Here is a 19,286-nt window from a genome sequence, read left to right on the forward strand (position 1 = left end):
GCTCTTCTGTCCCGCTCTTCTTCTGTCCTGCTCTTCTTCTGTCCAGCTCTCTATGTCACATAGAGACTAAAATGTGGGCGTGGCTGGCACTGGCGCCCCCTGGAGGACACGGTTGTACTTACAGCTGCCGAACTTGAGAGGACAAGCGTGAGCATCCATGGGAAAGTCCACCAGCTTCATGGGACACTCGGCGCTGATGGTCAGCCTGAGGACACATGAGTAATGCATGTTTAGAGCTTTATTACATGTGTTTAGAGCTTTATTACATGTGTTTAGAGCTTTATTACATGTTTTAGAGCTTTATTACATGTGTTTAGAGCTTTATTACATGTGTTTAGAGCTTTATTACATGTGTTTAGAGCTTTATTACATGTTTTTAGAGCTTTATTACATGTGTTTAGAGCTTTATTACATGTGTTTACATGTGTTTAGAGCTTTATTACATGTTTTTAGAGTTTTATTACATGTGTTTAGAGCTTTACATTATGCAGCGTTTAAAAGCTCCTGTTCCATAAACTCTTCACATTTAACCTTTGACCTGAAACACATGTGACACGCTCCTCCCACAGAGACAGGCTCCTCCCACAGAGACAGGCTCCTCCCACAGAGACAGGCTCCTCCCACAGAGACAGGCTCCTCCCACAGAGACATGCTCCTCCCACAGAGACACGCTCCTCCCACAGAGACAGGCTCCTCCCACAGAGACAGGCTCCTCCCACAGAGACACGCTCCTCCCACAGAGACAGGCTCCTCCCACAGAGACAGGCTCCTCCCACAGAGACACGCTCCTCCCACAGAGACAGGCTCCTCCCACAGAGACAGGCTCCTCCCACAGAGACATGCTCCTCCTCCCACAGAGACAGGCTCCTCCCACAGAGACAGGCTCCTCCCACAGAGACAGGCTCCTCCCACAGAGACAGGCTCCTCCCACAGAGACATGCTCCTCCTCCCACAGAGACAGGCTCCTCCCACAGAGACAGGCTCCTCCCACAGAGACACGCTCCTCCCACAGAGACAGGCTCCTCCCACAGAGACAGGCTCCTCCCACAGAGACAGGCTCCTCCCACAGAGACATGCTCCTCCCACAGAGACAGGCTCCTCCCACAGAGACAGGCTCCTCCCACAGAGACAGGCTCCTCCCACAGAGACACGCTCCTCCCACAGAGACAGGCTCCTCCCACAGAGACAGGCTCCTCCCACAGAGACACGCTCCTCCCACAGAGACAGGCTCCTCCCACAGAGACAGGCTCCTCCCACAGAGACATGCTCCTCCTCCCACAGAGACAGGCTCCTCCCACAGAGACAGGCTCCTCCCACAGAGACAGGCTCCTCCCACAGAGACAGGCTCCTCCCACAGAGACATGCTCCTCCTCCCACAGAGACAGGCTCCTCCCACAGAGACAGGCTCCTCCCACAGAGACACGCTCCTCCCACAGAGACATGCTCCTCCTCCCACAGAGACAGGCTCCTCCCACAGAGACACGCTCCTCCCACAGAGACAGGCTCCTCCCACAGAGACAGGCTCCTCCCACAGAGACATGCTCCTCCCACAGAGACACGCTCCTCCCACAGAGACAGGCTCCTCCCACAGAGACACGCTCCTCCCACAGAGACACGCTCCTCCCACAGAGACAGGCTCCTCCCACAGAGACAGGCTCCTCCCACAGAGACACGCTCCTCCTCCCACAGAGACACGCTCCTCCTCCCACAGAGACAGGCTCCTCCCACAGAGACAGGCTCCTCCCACAGAGACAGGCTCCTCCCACAGAGACAGGCTCCTCCCACAGAGACACGCTCCTCCCACAGAGACATGCTCCTCCTCCCACAGAGACAGGCTCCTCCCACAGAGACACGCTCCTCCCACAGAGACAGGCTCCTCCCACAGAGACAGGCTCCTCCCACAGAGACATGCTCCTCCCACAGAGACACGCTCCTCCCACAGAGACACGCTCCTCCCACAGAGACAGGCTCCTCCCACAGAGACAGGCTCCTCCCACAGAGACATGCTCCTCCCACAGAGACACGCTCCTCCCACAGAGACAGGCTCCTCCCACAGAGACAGGCTCCTCCCACAGAGACACGCTCCTCCCACAGAGACATGCTCCTCCTCCCACAGAGACAGGCTCCTCCCACAGAGACACGCTCCTCCCACAGAGACAGGCTCCTCCCACAGAGACAGGCTCCTCCCACAGAGACATGCTCCTCCCACAGAGACACGCTCCTCCCACAGAGACACGCTCCTCCCACAGAGACAGGCTCCTCCCACAGAGACATGCTCCTCCCACAGAGACACGCTCCTCCCATGGAGACACGCTCCTCCCACAGAGACATGCTCCTCCTCCCACAGAGACTGGCTCCTCCCACAGAGACATGCTCCTCCCACAGAGACACGCTCCTCCTCCCACAGAGACACGCTCCTCCCACAGAGACATGCTCCTCCTCCCACAGAGACTGGCTCCTCCCACAGAGACATGCTCCTCCCACAGAGACATGCTCCTCCTCCCACAGAGACTGGCTCCTCCCACAGAGACACGCTCCTCCCACAGAGACATGCTCCTCCTCCCACAGAGACTGGCTCCTCCCACAGAGACACGCTCCTCCCACAGAGACATGCTCCTCCTCCCACAGAGACAGGCTCCTCCTCCCACAGAGACAGGCTCCTCCCACAGAGACACGCTCCTCCTCCCACAGAGACAGGCTCCTCCCACAGAGACACGCTCCTCCCACAGAGACAGGCTCCTCCCACAGAGACAGGCTCCTCCCACAGAGACACGCTCCTCCTCCCACAGAGACAGGCTCCTCCCACAGAGACAGGCTCCTCCCACAGAGACATGCTCCTCCTCCCACAGAGACTGGCTCCTCCCACAGAGACACGCTCCTCCCACAGAGACATGCTCCTCCTCCCACAGAGACTGGCTCCTCCCACAGAGACACGCTCCTCCCACAGAGACATGCTCCTCCTCCCACAGAGACAGGCTCCTCCCACAGAGACAGGCTCCTCCCACAGAGACAGGCTCCTCCCACAGAGACACGCTCCTCCTCCCACAGAGACAGGCTCCTCCCACAGAGACACGCTCCTCCCACAGAGACAGGCTCCTCCCACAGAGACAGGCTCCTCCCACAGAGACACGCTCCTCCCACAGAGACAGGCTCCTCCCACAGAGACAGGCTCCTCCCACAGAGACAGGCTCCTCCCACAGAGACATGCTCCTCCCACAGAGACACGCTCCTCCCACAGAGACAGGCTCCTCCCACAGAGACAGGCTCCTCCCACAGAGACACGCTCCTCCCACAGAGACAGGCTCCTCCCACAGAGACAGGCTCCTCCCACAGAGACACGCTCCTCCCACAGAGACAGGCTCCTCCCACAGAGACAGGCTCCTCCCACAGAGACAGGCTCCTCCCACAGAGACAGGCTCCTCCCACAGAGACAGGCTCCTCCCACAGAGACAGGCTCCTCCCACAGAGACATGCTCCTCCTCCCACAGAGACAGGCTCCTCCCACAGAGACAGGCTCCTCCCACAGAGACACGCTCCTCCCACAGAGACAGGCTCCTCCCACAGAGACAGGCTCCTCCCACAGAGACAGGCTCCTCCCACAGAGACACGCTCCTCCCACAGAGACAGGCTCCTCCCACAGAGACAGGCTCCTCCCACAGAGACACGCTCCTCCCACAGAGACAGGCTCCTCCCACAGAGACAGGCTCCTCCCACAGAGACACGCTCCTCCCACAGAGACAGGCTCCTCCCACAGAGACAGGCTCCTCCCACAGAGACATGCTCCTCCTCCCACAGAGACAGGCTCCTCCCACAGAGACAGGCTCCTCCCACAGAGACAGGCTCCTCCCACAGAGACAGGCTCCTCCCACAGAGACATGCTCCTCCTCCCACAGAGACAGGCTCCTCCCACAGAGACACGCTCCTCCCACAGAGACATGCTCCTCCTCCCACAGAGACAGGCTCCTCCCACAGAGACACGCTCCTCCCACAGAGACAGGCTCCTCCCACAGAGACAGGCTCCTCCCACAGAGACATGCTCCTCCCACAGAGACACGCTCCTCCCACAGAGACAGGCTCCTCCCACAGAGACACGCTCCTCCCACAGAGACACGCTCCTCCCACAGAGACAGGCTCCTCCCACAGAGACAGGCTCCTCCCACAGAGACACGCTCCTCCCACAGAGACACGCTCCTCCTCCCACAGAGACAGGCTCCTCCCACAGAGACAGGCTCCTCCCACAGAGACAGGCTCCTCCCACAGAGACAGGCTCCTCCCACAGAGACAGGCTCCTCCCACAGAGACACGCTCCTCCCACAGAGACATGCTCCTCCTCCCACAGAGACAGGCTCCTCCCACAGAGACACGCTCCTCCCACAGAGACAGGCTCCTCCCACAGAGACAGGCTCCTCCCACAGAGACATGCTCCTCCCACAGAGACACGCTCCTCCCACAGAGACACGCTCCTCCCACAGAGACAGGCTCCTCCCACAGAGACACGCTCCTCCCATGGAGACACGCTCCTCCCACAGAGACATGCTCCTCCTCCCACAGAGACTGGCTCCTCCCACAGAGACATGCTCCTCCCACAGAGACATGCTCCTCCTCCCACAGAGACTGGCTCCTCCCACAGAGACACGCTCCTCCCACAGAGACATGCTCCTCCTCCCACAGAGACTGGCTCCTCCCACAGAGACACGCTCCTCCCACAGAGACATGCTCCTCCTCCCACAGAGACAGGCTCCTCCTCCCACAGAGACAGGCTCCTCCCACAGAGACACGCTCCTCCTCCCACAGAGACAGGCTCCTCCCACAGAGACACGCTCCTCCCACAGAGACAGGCTCCTCCCACAGAGACAGGCTCCTCCCACAGAGACAGGCTCCTCCCACAGAGACACGCTCCTCCTCCCACAGAGACAGGCTCCTCCCACAGAGACAGGCTCCTCCCACAGAGACATGCTCCTCCTCCCACAGAGACTGGCTCCTCCCACAGAGACACGCTCCTCCCACAGAGACATGCTCCTCCTCCCACAGAGACTGGCTCCTCCCACAGAGACACGCTCCTCCCACAGAGACATGCTCCTCCTCCCACAGAGACAGGCTCCTCCCACAGAGACAGGCTCCTCCCACAGAGACAGGCTCCTCCCACAGAGACACGCTCCTCCTCCCACAGAGACAGGCTCCTCCCACAGAGACACGCTCCTCCCACAGAGACAGGCTCCTCCCACAGAGACAGGCTCCTCCCACAGAGACACGCTCCTCCCACAGAGACAGGCTCCTCCCACAGAGACATGCTCCTCCCACAGAGACAGGCTCCTCCCACAGAGACAGGCTCCTCCCACAGAGACAGGCTCCTCCCACAGAGACATGCTCCTCCCACAGAGACACGCTCCTCCCACAGAGACAGGCTCCTCCCACAGAGACACGCTCCTCCCACAGAGACACGCTCCTCCCACAGAGACATGCTCCTCCTCCCACAGAGACTGGCTCCTCCCACAGAGACATGCTCCTCCCACAGAGACAGGCTCCTCCCACAGAGACAGGCTCCTCCCACAGAGACAGGCTCCTCCCACAGAGACATGCTCCTCCTCCCACAGAGACTGGCTCCTCCCACAGAGACACGCTCCTCCCACAGAGACATGCTCCTCCTCCCACAGAGACTGGCTCCTCCCACAGAGACACGCTCCTCCCACAGAGACAGGCTCCTCCCACAGAGACACGCTCCTCCTCCCACAGAGACAGGCTCCTCCCACAGAGACACGCTCCTCCCACAGAGACAGGCTCCTCCCACAGAGACAGGCTCCTCCCACAGAGACACGCTCCTCCCACAGAGACAGGCTCCTCCCACAGAGACATGCTCCTCCCACAGAGACAGGCTCCTCCCACAGAGACAGGCTCCTCCCACAGAGACAGGCTCCTCCCACAGAGACAGGCTCCTCCCACACAAGGTTCTGAGCCTCATTTATCACACGCTCAAGTCGAAGAAATGAGGCCCGTTTTCACTCACAAACTCAATCAGAAATCCAAAATCTGTCAATGTGAACGGCTCTGAACCCAATCAAACCAACAAACATGAAAAGAGAAAGAACAGACATTATATATTTACAAGAGACACATTTGAACAACTCTGAACGACACAAAGACAAACACAAAAGGAGAGTTTTGAACATGGGATAAAGAGGCAGATCTGAACTGGTTAAAGGAATATTAATGTGTGGCTGCTCCACCAGGGGGCGATGTCACTGTCTCTGCTGATGTCATGGACCTGATGGTGACCCACTCTGAGGGAACCCTGACCCCTGACCCTGACCCACTCTGAGGGAACCCTGACCCCTGACCGACTCTGAGGGAACCCTGACCCCTGACCCACTCTGAGGGAACCCTGACCCCTGACCCACTCTGAGGGAACCCTGACCCCTGACCCACTCTGAGAGGACCCTGACCCCTGACCCTGACCCTGAACCACTCTGAGAGAACCCTGACCCACTCTGAGGGAACCCTGACCCCTGACCCACTCTGAGGGAACCCTGACCCCTGACCCACTCTGAGGGAACCCTGACCCCTGACCCACTCTGAGGGAACCCTGACCCACTCTGAGAGGACCCTGACCCCTGACCCTGACCCTGAACCACTCTGAGAGAACCCTGACCCTGACCCACTCTGAGGGAACCCTGACCCCTGACCCACTCTGAGGGAACCCTGACCCCTGACCCTGAACCACTCTGAGAGAACCCTGACCCTGACCCACTCTGAGGGAACCCTGACCCCTGACCCACTCTGAGGGAACCCTGACCCCTGACCCACTCTGAGGGAACCCTGACCCCTGACCCACTCTGAGAGGACCCTGACCCCTGACCCACTCTGAGAGGACCCTGACCCCTGACCCTGACCCTGAACCACTCTGAGAGAACCCTGACCCACTCTGAGGGAACCCTGACCCCTGACCCACTCTGAGGGAACCCTGACCCCTGACCCTGAACCACTCTGAGAGAACTCTGACCCCTGACCCTGAACCACTCTGAGAGAACCCTGACCCCTGACCCACTCTGAGATAACCCTGACCCCTGACCCACTCTGAGGGAACCCTGACCCTGAACCACTCTGAGGGAACCATGACCCTTGACCCTGACCCACTCTGAGGGAACCCTGACCCCTGACCCTGAACTTCTCTGAGGGAACCATGACCCCTGGCCCTGAACCTCTCTGAGGGAACCCTGACCCCTGACCCTGAACTTCTCTGAGGGAACCCTGACCCCTGACCCTGAACTTCTCTGAGGGAACCATGACCCCTGGCCCTGAACCTCTCTGAGGAAACCCTGACCCTGAACTTCTCTGAGGGAACCATGACCCCTGGCCCTGAACCTCTCTGAGGGAACCCTGACCCCTGACCCTGAACTTCTCTGCCCTGACCCCTGACCCTGAACTTCTCTGAGGGAACCATGACCCCTGGCCCTGAACCTCTCTGAGGGAACCCTGACCCTGAACTTCTCTGAGGGAACCATGACCCCTGGCCCTGAACCTCTCTGAGGGAACCCTGACCCCTGACCCTGACCCACTCTGAGGGAACCATGACCCCTCAAGGGCTAGTACTGGGTCCAGTTCTGTTTCCTCTTTATATGCTGCCGTTAAGTCACATGATCAGAAAGCTTTTGGAATTGGAGGGAATTCTGCTGTAAAAATGTGTCATGTTCCTTCATAACTCCAGGTCAAAGGTCAAAGGTCTCATTCTTCACAGGGAAATGCAACTGCCGTAGAAACAGCGCCACCAGGAGGCAAACCACTGTCACGTGTTCTGGGACTGTCCTGTGGTTCAAAGGTTTTGGACTGAAATTAAGGGCGCTCTGCAGACTGTTCTGTACGTGGGCCTGACGACTGTTGCCATGGACACGACAAACAGTTTCATCTGGAACATTCTCTGGACAGCGGCGAAAAAGACCATCACAAAGAGAGAGTAAAGGACAGACATCACTTTGGACAAATATTAACACCAATTATACTTTTGAAAATACAACGTTGAGGCCAGAATAATTTTTTTTAAATGTCAAACTTTTCACGGTGGAGATTGTTTCTCACTTCGAGTCTTCGACACCGGGCGTAAGCGTCATATTCTTCTGCGAGGAAACGGAAGGAAACAGTTTGTGCCGAGAAAAGTTCTAAATGAGTTTTGGGTGAACGACTGCGACTAAAAACAGCCTCTTTAAACAAATGAACTGAAAGAGAATCCCTCCGGCTCGTTTGTGAGATTCTTATTAAAATCCATCCATCATCCAACGCCAAAGACACGAGCAACAAGAGCGACGAGCGAGAGGCGCAGAGACGTGCCCCGGGGCAGACTGAGGGAGGTGTGGCCGCCGCGCTCGCCAAACACCAGGCGTTTTCACCAGGCGTTTTCACCAGGCGTTTTCACCAGGCGTTTTCACCGGACACTAGTGCCACTCGCTGGTTTGTGTTTATTTCCTCCGGCTCTCGAATTATAATCACATTTTCTTTCTCTTTTCCAGACATTTTCCTCCCGTAATATGAGCTTTCCTCCAATTCTGCCTCATTTACCTCGAATTTCCAAAAAGATTCTGGCAATTTTCCACCATAGTTCTTAAACTTTTCGTAATTTTTTGTACAAAATTTTTAACAACATTTTACACATTTTCCACACATTTTCCACACATTTTCCACACATTTTCCACACATTTCCCCTGCTCCTCCAGCTCTTAAATATTCCGCAACTTTTTCACACATTTTTCTCCTGGCTCTGCTCTTCAGGCTTTCAAATTTTTCTCAAATTTCTGCCCCATTTTTGCCCCAATTTTCCACCATATTTCTTAAAATTTTCATTTTTTAACATTTTTGACAAATATTCCTCCAGTCATTTTAATACTGGCTCTGCTCTTCGGGCTCTCAAACTTTCCTCCAGTTTTGCCCCAATTTCCTTGAACTTCCTTAAATTCTCCTCAAATTTTTGTCCCAATTTTTTGTCCCAATTATTTGTCCCAATTTTTCTCAAATTTCCAAAAACGTTCTGCCAATTTTCCACAATGTTTCTTACAATTTTTGTAATTTTTTCATTTGTAAGATTTTGACAAATATTCCTCAAATTTGACACACATTTTCTTCCAGTCATGTTTATAGTGGCTCTACTCTTCGGGCTCTCAAACTTTCCTCAAATCTTTGCCTCAATTTTCAACATTTTTTGGACAATATTTTTGAAAAATGACACTATTGACACAAACGCTGGCCCAATGCTCCGCTTCCCTCACAGTTGGACCTGGCTTTGCTCCTGTGGCTCATGTGAACTCTCCACAGTTTGAGCTCATGTGGAGATCAGCCACATCACGACTTGAGACGAGAATCTGTTCAAACCAAACGTCTCATTTCCAAACATTTCCGTGTTTAAATCGACCTGGAATCTGTTCTTTCTGTTCCGTTTGCGATCTTCAGAGTGAAGGTTCTGTTCTCTGAGCGTGTGGGCGAGCGGAGAAAGCTGCTCTCCTCCACAAGGAAAAAACACTTTATTTATGGAAGGATGTTCTTCTGCGAGGTTCAGGAGACACGTTCTCCTGGTGGTCGTCTCCGCACCATGGCAACAGTCGTCTCACCAAAGTGACACCACAATAAAACATGCCAGAACAAGGACCCTACGCCACGTCCACTGTAAAGCGCCCCCTACAGGTCGCACCGCTCACTGAACTAAAACACAGTCAAAGAGAAATATTTTGGAATTTTTCCTGTATGAGCGTCCCTGGTGTGATGTCACTTCCTGTATGAGCGTCCCTGGTGTGATGTCACTTCCTGTATGAGCGTCCCTGGTGTGATATCACTTCCTGTATGAGTGTCCGTGGTGTGATGTCACTTCCTGTATGAGTGTCCCTGGTGTGATGTCACTTCCTGTATGAGCGTCCCTGGTGTGATGTCACTTCCTGTATGAGCGTCCCTGGTGTGATGTCACTTCCTGTATGAGCGTCCCTGGTGTGATGTCACATCCTGTATGAGCGTCCCTGGTGTGATATCACTTCCTGTATGAGTGTCCGTGGTGTGATGTCACTTCCTGTATGAGTGTCCCTGGTGTGATGTCACTTCCTGTATGAGCGTCCCTGGTGTGATGTCACTTCCTGTATGAGCGTCCCTGGTGTGATGTCACTTCCTGTATGAGCGTCCCTGGTGTGATATCACTTCCTGTATGAGTGTCCGTGGTGTGATGTCACTTCCTGTATGAGTGTCCCTGGTGTGATGTCACTTCCTGTATGAGCGTCCCTGGTGTGATGTCACTTCCTGTATGAGCGTCCCTGGTGTGATGTCACTTCCTGTATGAGCGTCCCTGGTGTGATGTCACTTCATGTATGAGCGTCCCTGGTGTGATGTCACTTCCTGTATGAGCGTCCCTGGTGTGATGTCACTTCCTGTATGAGCGTCCCTGGTGTGATGTCACTTCCTGTATGAGCGTCCCTGGTGTGATGTCACTTCATGTATGAGCGTCCCTGGTGTGATATCACTTCCTGTATGAGCGTCCCTGGTGTGATGTCACTTCCTGTATGAGCGTCCCTGGTGTGATGTCACTTCCTGTATGAGCGTCCCTGGTGTGATGTCACTTCCTGTATGAGCGTCCCTGGTGTGATGTCACTTCCTGTATGAGCGTCCCTGGTGTGATGTCACTTCCTGTATGAGCGTCCCTCGTGTGATGTCACTTCCTGTATGAGCGTCCCTGGTGTGATGTCACTTCCTGTATGAGCGTCCCTGGTGTGATGTCACTTCCTGTATGAGCGTCCCTGGTGTGATGTCACTTCCTGTATGAGCGTCCCTGGTGTGATGTCACTTCCTGTATGAGCGTCCCTGGTGTGATGTCACTTCCTGTATGAGCGTCCCTGGTGTGATGTCACTTCCTGTATGAGCGTCCCTGGTGTGATGTCACTTCCTGTATGAGAGTCCCTGGTGTGATGTCACTTCCTGTATGAGCGTCCCTGGTGTGATGTCACTTCCTGTATGAGCGTCCCTGGTGTGATGTCACTTCCTGTATGAGCGTCCCTGGTGTGATGTCACTTCCTGTATGAGCGTCCCTGGTGTGATGTCACTTCCTGTATGAGCGTCCCTGGTGTGATGTCACTTCCTGTATGAGCGTCCCTGGTGTGATGTCACTTCCTGTATGAGCGTCCCTGGTGTGATGTCACTTCCTGTATGAGCGTCCCTGGTGTGATGTCACTTCCTGTATGAGCGTCCCTGGTGTGATGTCACTTCCTGTATGAGCGTCCCTGGTGTGATGTCACTTCCTGTATGAGCGTCCCTGGTGTGATGTCACTTCCTGTATGAGCGTCCCTGGTGTGATGTCACTTCCTGTATGAGCGTCCCTGGTGTGATGTCACTTCCTGTATGAGCGTCCCTGGTGTGATGTCACTTCCTGTATGAGCGTCCCTGGTGTGATGTCACTTCCTGTATGAGCGTCCCTGGTGTGATGTCACTTCCTGTATGAGCGTCCCTGGTGTGATGTCACTTCCTGTATGAGCGTCCCTGGTGTGATGTCACTTCCTGTATGAGCGTCCCTGGTGTGATGTCACTTCCTGTATGAGCGTCCCTGGTGTGATGTCACTTCCTGTATGAATGTCCCTGGTGTGATGTCACTTCCTGTCCTGCTCGATCGATGTAAAACTATCATTTATATGTACGACAGGTACAAATACACAGAATAAAGTCAGGATTAGACACTTGTAAAAATCTGGCACTTTGTAAATATAAGTAACTAATTAGAGCTTTTACTTTGATTTAACACATGTTTCTGGAGGTTTGTTTTGCAATGACACGTTTTCCCTAAAACGTCAGTTTCTTTGTGTCTTTGTGAAGCACATGATTTACTGTCAGGATTTAAAGTGCAAAAAGACTAAATGTAATTCAAGTAAAGCTAAACTAACATTGACATAAAGACTTTTAATATGTGACTGAAGCTTAAAGAAACACTTCTTTTATTATAATATTTTCCACAGTCTTTGTTAAAAAAGCTCTTTGTGAGATTAGTCCAGATTACGATGATTGAAATACAACAACTCTTAATCATTGTAGTGTAGTGACCTGCAGATGACCTCTGAATGTTGCCATGGTGACAGGCATGTGGGCTTGTGCCATGGAACTGGAGATTTATGATGTCTCTGCAGAAAGAGACACTTCACGCTTTGACTAGGATCAGGGTCAGGTTTGGACTTTTGGATTAAAATGAACTCAGAGCCATTTTCCACCCAAGACTAAAGATAAAATGCTAAAAAGACGATAGATGAATTTACTGTACATAATGTCACTGTCGTGTTGTTCATTTGACTCTTGTATGACTGTAACTATGTGGCCTGAGGTTAATGCTGAACAATGACTCTTGATCTTTCTCTCTGATCAGCTCTGAGCGAGCGTGCTGATTGGTTGAACATTAAAACCAGTGAGAGCTCCACCAGATGTGATCTCGGGAGACGAGGGCTCATCTCTGGCCTAGCGATGCTAAGCTAAGCTAAGCTACGGAACAAAGACGTTCCAGAGACACGCCCGCGGAAGCTAGCTTTTCTCTCCCTGGACCCGTTTTTTTAGAGGACCAAATGTACCAATGTTTTTTAAATGTGTTTTAAAACTACAAATGAAACTAAAAAACAAACCTCGCAGTGCAAAGGGTGGACACAACTCTGGACCGGGACTGGACCACAGACTCTGGACCGGGACTGGACCACAGACTCTGAACCGGGACTAGACCACAGACTCTGAACCGGGCCTAGACCACAGACTCTGGACCGGGACTGGACCACAGACTCTGGACCGGGACTGGACCACAGACTCTGGGACTGGACCACAGACTCTGGACCGGGACTGGACCACAGACTCTGAACCGGGACTAGACCACAGACTCTGGACCGAGACTAGACCACAGACTCTGGAACTGGACCACAGAACTAGGACTGGACCACAGACTCTGGACCAGGACTGGACCACAGACTCTGGAACTGGACCACAGAACTGGGACTGGACCACAGACTCTGGACCGGGACTGGACCCCAGACTCTGGACCGGGACTAGACCACAGACTCTGGACCGGGACTAGACCACAGACTCTGGAACTGGACCACAGAACCTGGGACTAGACCACAGAACCTGGGACTAGACCACAGACTCTGGACCGGGACTGGACCACAGACTCTGGGACTGGACCCCAGACTCTGGACCGGGACTGGACCACAGACTCTGGGACTAGACCACAGACTCTGGACCGGGACTGGACCCCAGACTCTGGACCGAGACTGGACAACACACTCTGGGACTGGACCACAGACTCTGGGACTAGACTACAGACTCTGGAACTGGACCACAGAACCTGGGACTAGACCACAGAACCTGGAACTAGACCATAGACTCTGGACCGGGACTGGACCACAGACTCTGGGACTGGACCCCAGACTCTGGACCGGGACTGGACCACAGACTCTGGGACTAGACCACAGACTCTGGACCGGGACTGGACCCCAGACTCTGGACCGAGACTGGACAACACACTCTGGGACTGGACGACAGACTCTGGGACTGGACCCCAGATTCTGGACCTGGACTAGACCACAGACTCTGGACCGGGACTGGACCACAGACTCTGGGACTGGACCACAGACTCTGGACCGGGACTAGACCACAGACTCTGGGACTGGACCACAGACTCTGGACCGGGACTGGACCACAGACTCTGGACCGGGACTGGACCACAGACTGTGGGACTGGACCACAGACTCTGGACCAGGACTGGACCACAGACTCTGGACCGGGACTGGACCACAGACTCTGGGACTGGGACTGGACCACAGACTCTGGACCGGGACTGGACCACAGACTCTGGGACTGGGACTGGACCACAGACTCTGGACCGGGACTGGACCACAGACTCTGGGACTAGACCACAGACTCTGGACCGGGACTGGACCCCAGACTCTGGACCGAGACTGGACAACACACTCTGGGACTGGACCACAGACTCTGGGACTAGACTACAGACTCTAGAACTGGACCACAGAACCTGGGACTAGACCACAGAACCTGGGACTAGACCATAGACTCTGGACCGGGACTGGACCACAGACTCTGGGACTGGACCCCAGACTCTGGACCGGGACTGGACCACAGACTCTGGGACTAGACCATAGACTCTGGACCGGGACTGGACCACAGACTCTGGGACTGGACCCCAGATTCTGGGACTGGACCACAGACTCTGGACCGGGACTAGACCACAGACTCTGGGACTGGACCACAGACTCTGGACCGGGACTAGACCACAGACTCTGGGACTGGACCCCAGACTCTGGACCGGGACTGGACCACAGACTGTGGGACTGGGACTGGACCACAGACTCTGGACCAGGACTGGACCACAGACTCTGGACCGGGACTGGACCACAGACTCTGGGACTGGGACTGGACCACAGACTCTGGACTGGGACTGGACCACAGACTCTGGGACTGGACCACAGACTCTGGACTGGGACTGGACCACAGACTCTGGGACTGGACCACAGACTGTGGGACTGGGACTGGACCACAGACTCTGGACCGGGACTGGACCACAGACTCTGGGACTGGACCACAGACTCTGGACCGGGACTGGACCACAGACTCTGGACCGGGACTGGACCACAGACTCTGGGACTGGACCCCAGACTCTGGACCATGGTCTGGATCTTACCTCATGGTGTAGAGGATGGTCCCGTTCTTCATGATCCGGAACAGTCGGTTTGGAGCCGTCATGTTGTGGGCGACCGAGCGTTTTCCGTTCCTGAAGAATGTGTCGGGCGTCCAGACGTTAGTGACCATCAGGTTGTTCAGACGCAGGATTTCCACTGGACCGTCGTACATGAGTCTGCGGTCGACCCAGGTCTGACGGAAGAACACGTCCATCGTGTACTCCTGCAGCAGAAACCACCACGCGGTCAGTCTTCTGCCCCATCTGACCCGCTGACCTCTGACCCTCTGACCCGTCTGACCTCTGACCCGTCTGACCCGTCCGAACCTCTGACCTCTGACCCTCTGCTTCGTCTGACCATGTGACCTCTGAACCTCTGACCATCTGACCCGCCTGACCCTCTGGCACTCTGCTTCGTCTGACCCGCTGACCTCTGACCCGCCTGACCCTCTGGCACTCTGCTTTGTCTGACCCGCTGACCTCTGACCCGTCTGACCCTCTGACCCGTCTGAACCTCTGACCTCTGACCCTCTGCTTCGTCTGACCCGCTGACCTCTGACCCATCTGACCCTCTGACCCGCCTGACCCTCTGCTTCATCTGACCATGTGACCTCTGACCCTCTGACCTCTGACCCACAAATCTTCTTTCATTCACCGTTTCTCACATTTTCACTAATTGCCTGAACTTGATCATTTGTGAATCTGCTTCTTCAGATCTGAAAACAGTTCCTCCTATAGTTCCTCTGAGGTTCTCCTGTTTTAATTCAATAAATCGTCTCCACCTGACGCCAGCAGCTAACGTCTTTAGCCTGATTCAAATGTCCCAGCGCCCTCTGCTGGCGTCACGTACCATCTCCACGTCAGACACTGGACCGAAGCTGGTCACGTAGATGTCGGTCTTCACCTCCGTCACAGCCTCTGGACAAAGAGTTCAGCACCACAAGGTCATCCAAGCCACTCCCCCTGTTTAGACCTGGTTTAGACCCTGTTTAGCCCCTGTTTAGACCCTGTTTAGACCCTGTTTAGACCTGGTTTAGACCCTGTTTAGACCTGGTTTAGACCCTGTTTAGACCTGGTTTAGACCCTGTTTAGACCTGGTTTAGACCTGGTTTAGACCCTGTTTAGACCCTGTTTAGACCTGGTTTAGACCCTGTTTAGACCTGGTTTAGACCCTGTTTAGACCTGGTTTAGACCCTGTTTAGACCTGGTTTAGACCCTGTTTAGACCTGGTTTAGACCCTGTTTAGACCTGGTTTAGACCTGGTTTAGACCCTGTTTAGACCCTGTTTAGACCTGGTTTAGACCCTGTTTAGACCCTGTTTAGACCCTGTTTAGACCTGGTTTAGACCCTGTTTAGACCCTGTTTAGACCTGGTTTAGACCCTGTTTAGACCCTGTTTAGACCCTGTTTAGACCTGGTTTAGACCCTGTTTAGACCCTGTTTAGACCCTGTTTAGACCCTGTTTAGACCCTGTTTAGACCTGGTTTAGACCCTGTTTAGCCCCTGTTTAGACCCTGTTTAGACCCTGTTTAGACCTGGTTTAGACCCTGTTTAGACCCTGTTTAGACCCTGTTTAGACCCTGTTTGGACCTGGTTTAGACCTGGTTTAGACCCTGTTTAGACCCCGTTTAGACCCTGTTTAGACCCCGTTTAGACCCTGTTTAGACCTGGTTTAGACCCTGTTTAGACCCTGTTTAGACCCCGTTTAGACCCTGTTTAGTCCTGGTTTAGACCCTGTTTAGACCCTGTTTAGACCCCGTTTAGACCCTGTTTAGTCCTGGTTTAGACCCCGTTTAGACCCTGTTTAGACCTGGTTTAGACCCTGTTTAGACCCTGTTTAGACCCCGTTTAGACCCTGTTTAGTCCTGGTTTAGACCCTGTTTAGACCCTGTTTAGACCTGGTTTAGACCCTGTTTAGACCCTGTTTAGTCCTGGTTTAGACCCTGTTTAGACCCTGTTTAGACCTGGTTTAGACCCTGTTTAGACCCTGTTTAGACCCCGTTTAGACCCTGTTTAGTCCTGGTTTAGACCCTGTTTAGACCCTGTTTAGTCCTGGTTTAGACCCTGTTTAGACCCTGTTTAGACCTGGTTTAGACCCTGTTTAGACCCTGTTTAGTCCTGGTTTAGACCCGGTTGGAGGTTTAACTCAGATTATGACGTAAAGACTTGGTTCAAAGTGGATTAAACGGATCAGGTCCAGAACATGTTTCATAACTGACACAACACGAGTCTCATGGAAATGTCCAATATCCAATTATTCATTTACTACAGCTCTGGCCTCTGGGCCTCAGGCGGGGGACTGTCCCAGAGACTTTGGGCCTCAGGCGGGGGACTGTCCCAGAGACTCTGGGCCTCAGGCGGGGGACTGTCCCAGAGACTTTGGGCCTCAGGCGGGGGACTGTCCCAGAGACTCTGGGCCTCAGGCGGGGGACTGTCCCAGAGACTCTGGGCCTCAGGCGGGGGACTGTCCCAGAGACTTTGGGCCTCAGGCGGGGGACTGTCCCAGAGACTCTGGGCCTCAGGCGGGGGACTGTCCCAGAGACTCTGGGCCTCAGGCGGGGGACTGTCCCAGAGACTCTGGGCCTCAGGCGGGGGACTGTCCCAGAGACTCTGGGCCTCAGGCGGGGGACTGTCCCAGAGACTCTGGGCCTCAGGCGGGAGACTGTCCCAGAGACTCTGGGCCTCAGGTGGGAGACTGTCCCAGAGACTCTGGGCCTCAGGCGGGAGACTGTCCCAGAGACTTTGGGCCTCAGGCGGGAGACTGTCCCAGAGACTCTGGGCCTCAGGCGGGAGACTGTCCCAGAGACTTTGGGCCTCAGGCGGGAGACTGTCCCAGAGACTCTGGGCCTCAGGCGGGGGACTGTCCCAGAGACTTTGGGCCTCAGGCGGGGGACTGTCCCAGAGACTCTGGGCCTCAGGCGGGGGACTGTCCCAGAGACTCTGGGCCTCAGGTGGGGGACTGTCCCAGAGACTCTGGGCCTCAGGCGGGAGACTGTCCCAGAGACTCTGGGCCTCAGGCGGGGGACTGTCCCAAAGACTTTGGGCCTCAGGTGGGGGACTGTCCCAGAGACTCTGGGCCTCAGGCGGGGGACTGTCCCAGAGACTCTGGGCCTCAGGCGGGGGACTGTCCCAGAGACTTTGGGCCTCAGGCGGGAGACTGTCCCAGAGACTTTGGGCCTCAGGCGGGAGACTGTCCCAGAGACTCTGGGCCTCAGGTGGGGGACTGTCCCAGAGACTTTGGGCCTCAGGCGGGAGACTGTCCCAGAGACTCTGGGCCTCAGGTGGGGGACTGTCCCAGAGACTTTGGGCCTCAGGTGGGGGACTGTCCCAGAGACTCTGGGCCTCAGGCGGGGGACTGTCCCAGAGACTCTGGGCCTCAGGCGGGGGACTGTCCCAGAGACTCTGGGCCTCAGGCGGGGGACTGTCCCAGAGACTCTGGGCCTCAGGCGGGAGACTGTCCCAGAGACTTTGGGCCTCAGGCGGGAGACTGTCCCAGAGACTTTGGGCCTCAGGCGGGAGACTGTCCCAGAGACTCTGGGCCTCAGGCGGGGGACTGTCCCAGAGACTCTGGGCCTCAGGCGGGGGACTGTCCCAAAGACTTTGGGCCTCAGGCGGGAGACTGTCCCAGAGACTTTGGGCCTCAGGCGGGAGACTGTCCCAGAGACTCTGGGCCTCAGGCGGGGGACTGTCCCAGAGACTTTGGGCCTCAGGCGGGAGACTGTCCCAGAGACTTTGGGCCTCAGGCGGGAGACTGTCCCAGAGACTCTGGGCCTCAGGCGGGGGACTGTCCCAGAGACTCTGGGCCTCAGGCGGGAGACTGTCCCAGAGACTTTGGGCCTCAGGCGGGAGACTGTCCCAGAGACTTTGGGCCTCAGGCGGGAGACTGTCCCAGAGACTCTGGGCCTCAGGCGGGGGACTGTCCCAGAGACTCTGGGCCTCAGGCGGGGGACTGTCCCAAAGACTTTGGGCCTCAGGCGGGAGACTGTCCCATAGACTTTGGGCCTCAGGCGGGAGACTGTCCCAGAGACTCTGGGCCTCAGGCGGGGGACTGTCCCAGAGACTCTGGGCCTCAGGCGGGGGACTGTCCCAAAGACTTTGGGCCTCAGGCGGGAGACTGTCCCAGAGACTTTGGGCCTCAGGCGGGAGACTGTCCCAGAGACTCTGGGCCTCAGGCGGGGGACTGTCCCAGAGACTTTGGGCCTCAGGCGGGGGACTGTCCCAGTGACTTTGGGCCTCAGGAAGGGGACTTTGGGCCTCAGGCGGGGACTGTCCTGGTTCGAGGCTGAATATAAATATCTAAACATAGTTTCAATGGACAAAGTTCACCTCCGAACCCGGGCCTCAGTCTGTTGTCGTACCCGTCCAGGAGCCGGTCCAGGATGCGGGTGAAGTTCTCGGGCTGAAGCCGCTCATCCTGCTCGGCGTGAGCGCGGCTCCTCCTCACGCTGAGAACAGAGACACAACCATCTGACACTGGGAAGAAGAAGTCATGTTTCTCATTCAAACGATTTAGTCTGTTATTGCTTAAGTCCTGGACCTGGTTGAACCTGGTCTCTCCCTCCCTCTCTCTCCCCCTCTTTCTCCCTCTCTCCTCCTCTCTCCTCCTCTCTCCC

General features: G+C 55.4%; 1 protein-coding gene across 1 annotated transcript in view; it reads right to left on the bottom strand.

Annotated features, from left to right (window-relative positions):
* The window catches only part of LOC140379586 (gamma-aminobutyric acid receptor subunit alpha-4-like), a 34,608-nt gene extending 15,506 nt beyond the window's left edge, over nt 1-19,102 (bottom strand). Inside the window, exons 1-4 of the mRNA XM_072464271.1 lie at nt 19,000-19,102; nt 15,525-15,592; nt 14,678-14,898; nt 123-205 (exon numbers count right to left, since the gene is read on the bottom strand). Of these exons, the coding sequence (XP_072320372.1) occupies nt 123-205; nt 14,678-14,898; nt 15,525-15,527 (307 nt within the window). The 5' untranslated portion in view covers nt 15,528-15,592; nt 19,000-19,102. The remainder of the gene's footprint in view (nt 1-122; nt 206-14,677; nt 14,899-15,524; nt 15,593-18,999) is intronic.
* Nucleotides 19,103-19,286: the final 184 nt, after the last annotated feature.

This window comes from Eucyclogobius newberryi, unplaced genomic scaffold (assembly GCF_026437365.1).
Source record: "Eucyclogobius newberryi isolate DKJ021-1_F unplaced genomic scaffold, fEucNew1.0.hap1 SCAF_421, whole genome shotgun sequence".
NCBI classification, from domain to species: Eukaryota; Metazoa; Chordata; class Actinopteri; order Gobiiformes; family Gobiidae; genus Eucyclogobius; species Eucyclogobius newberryi.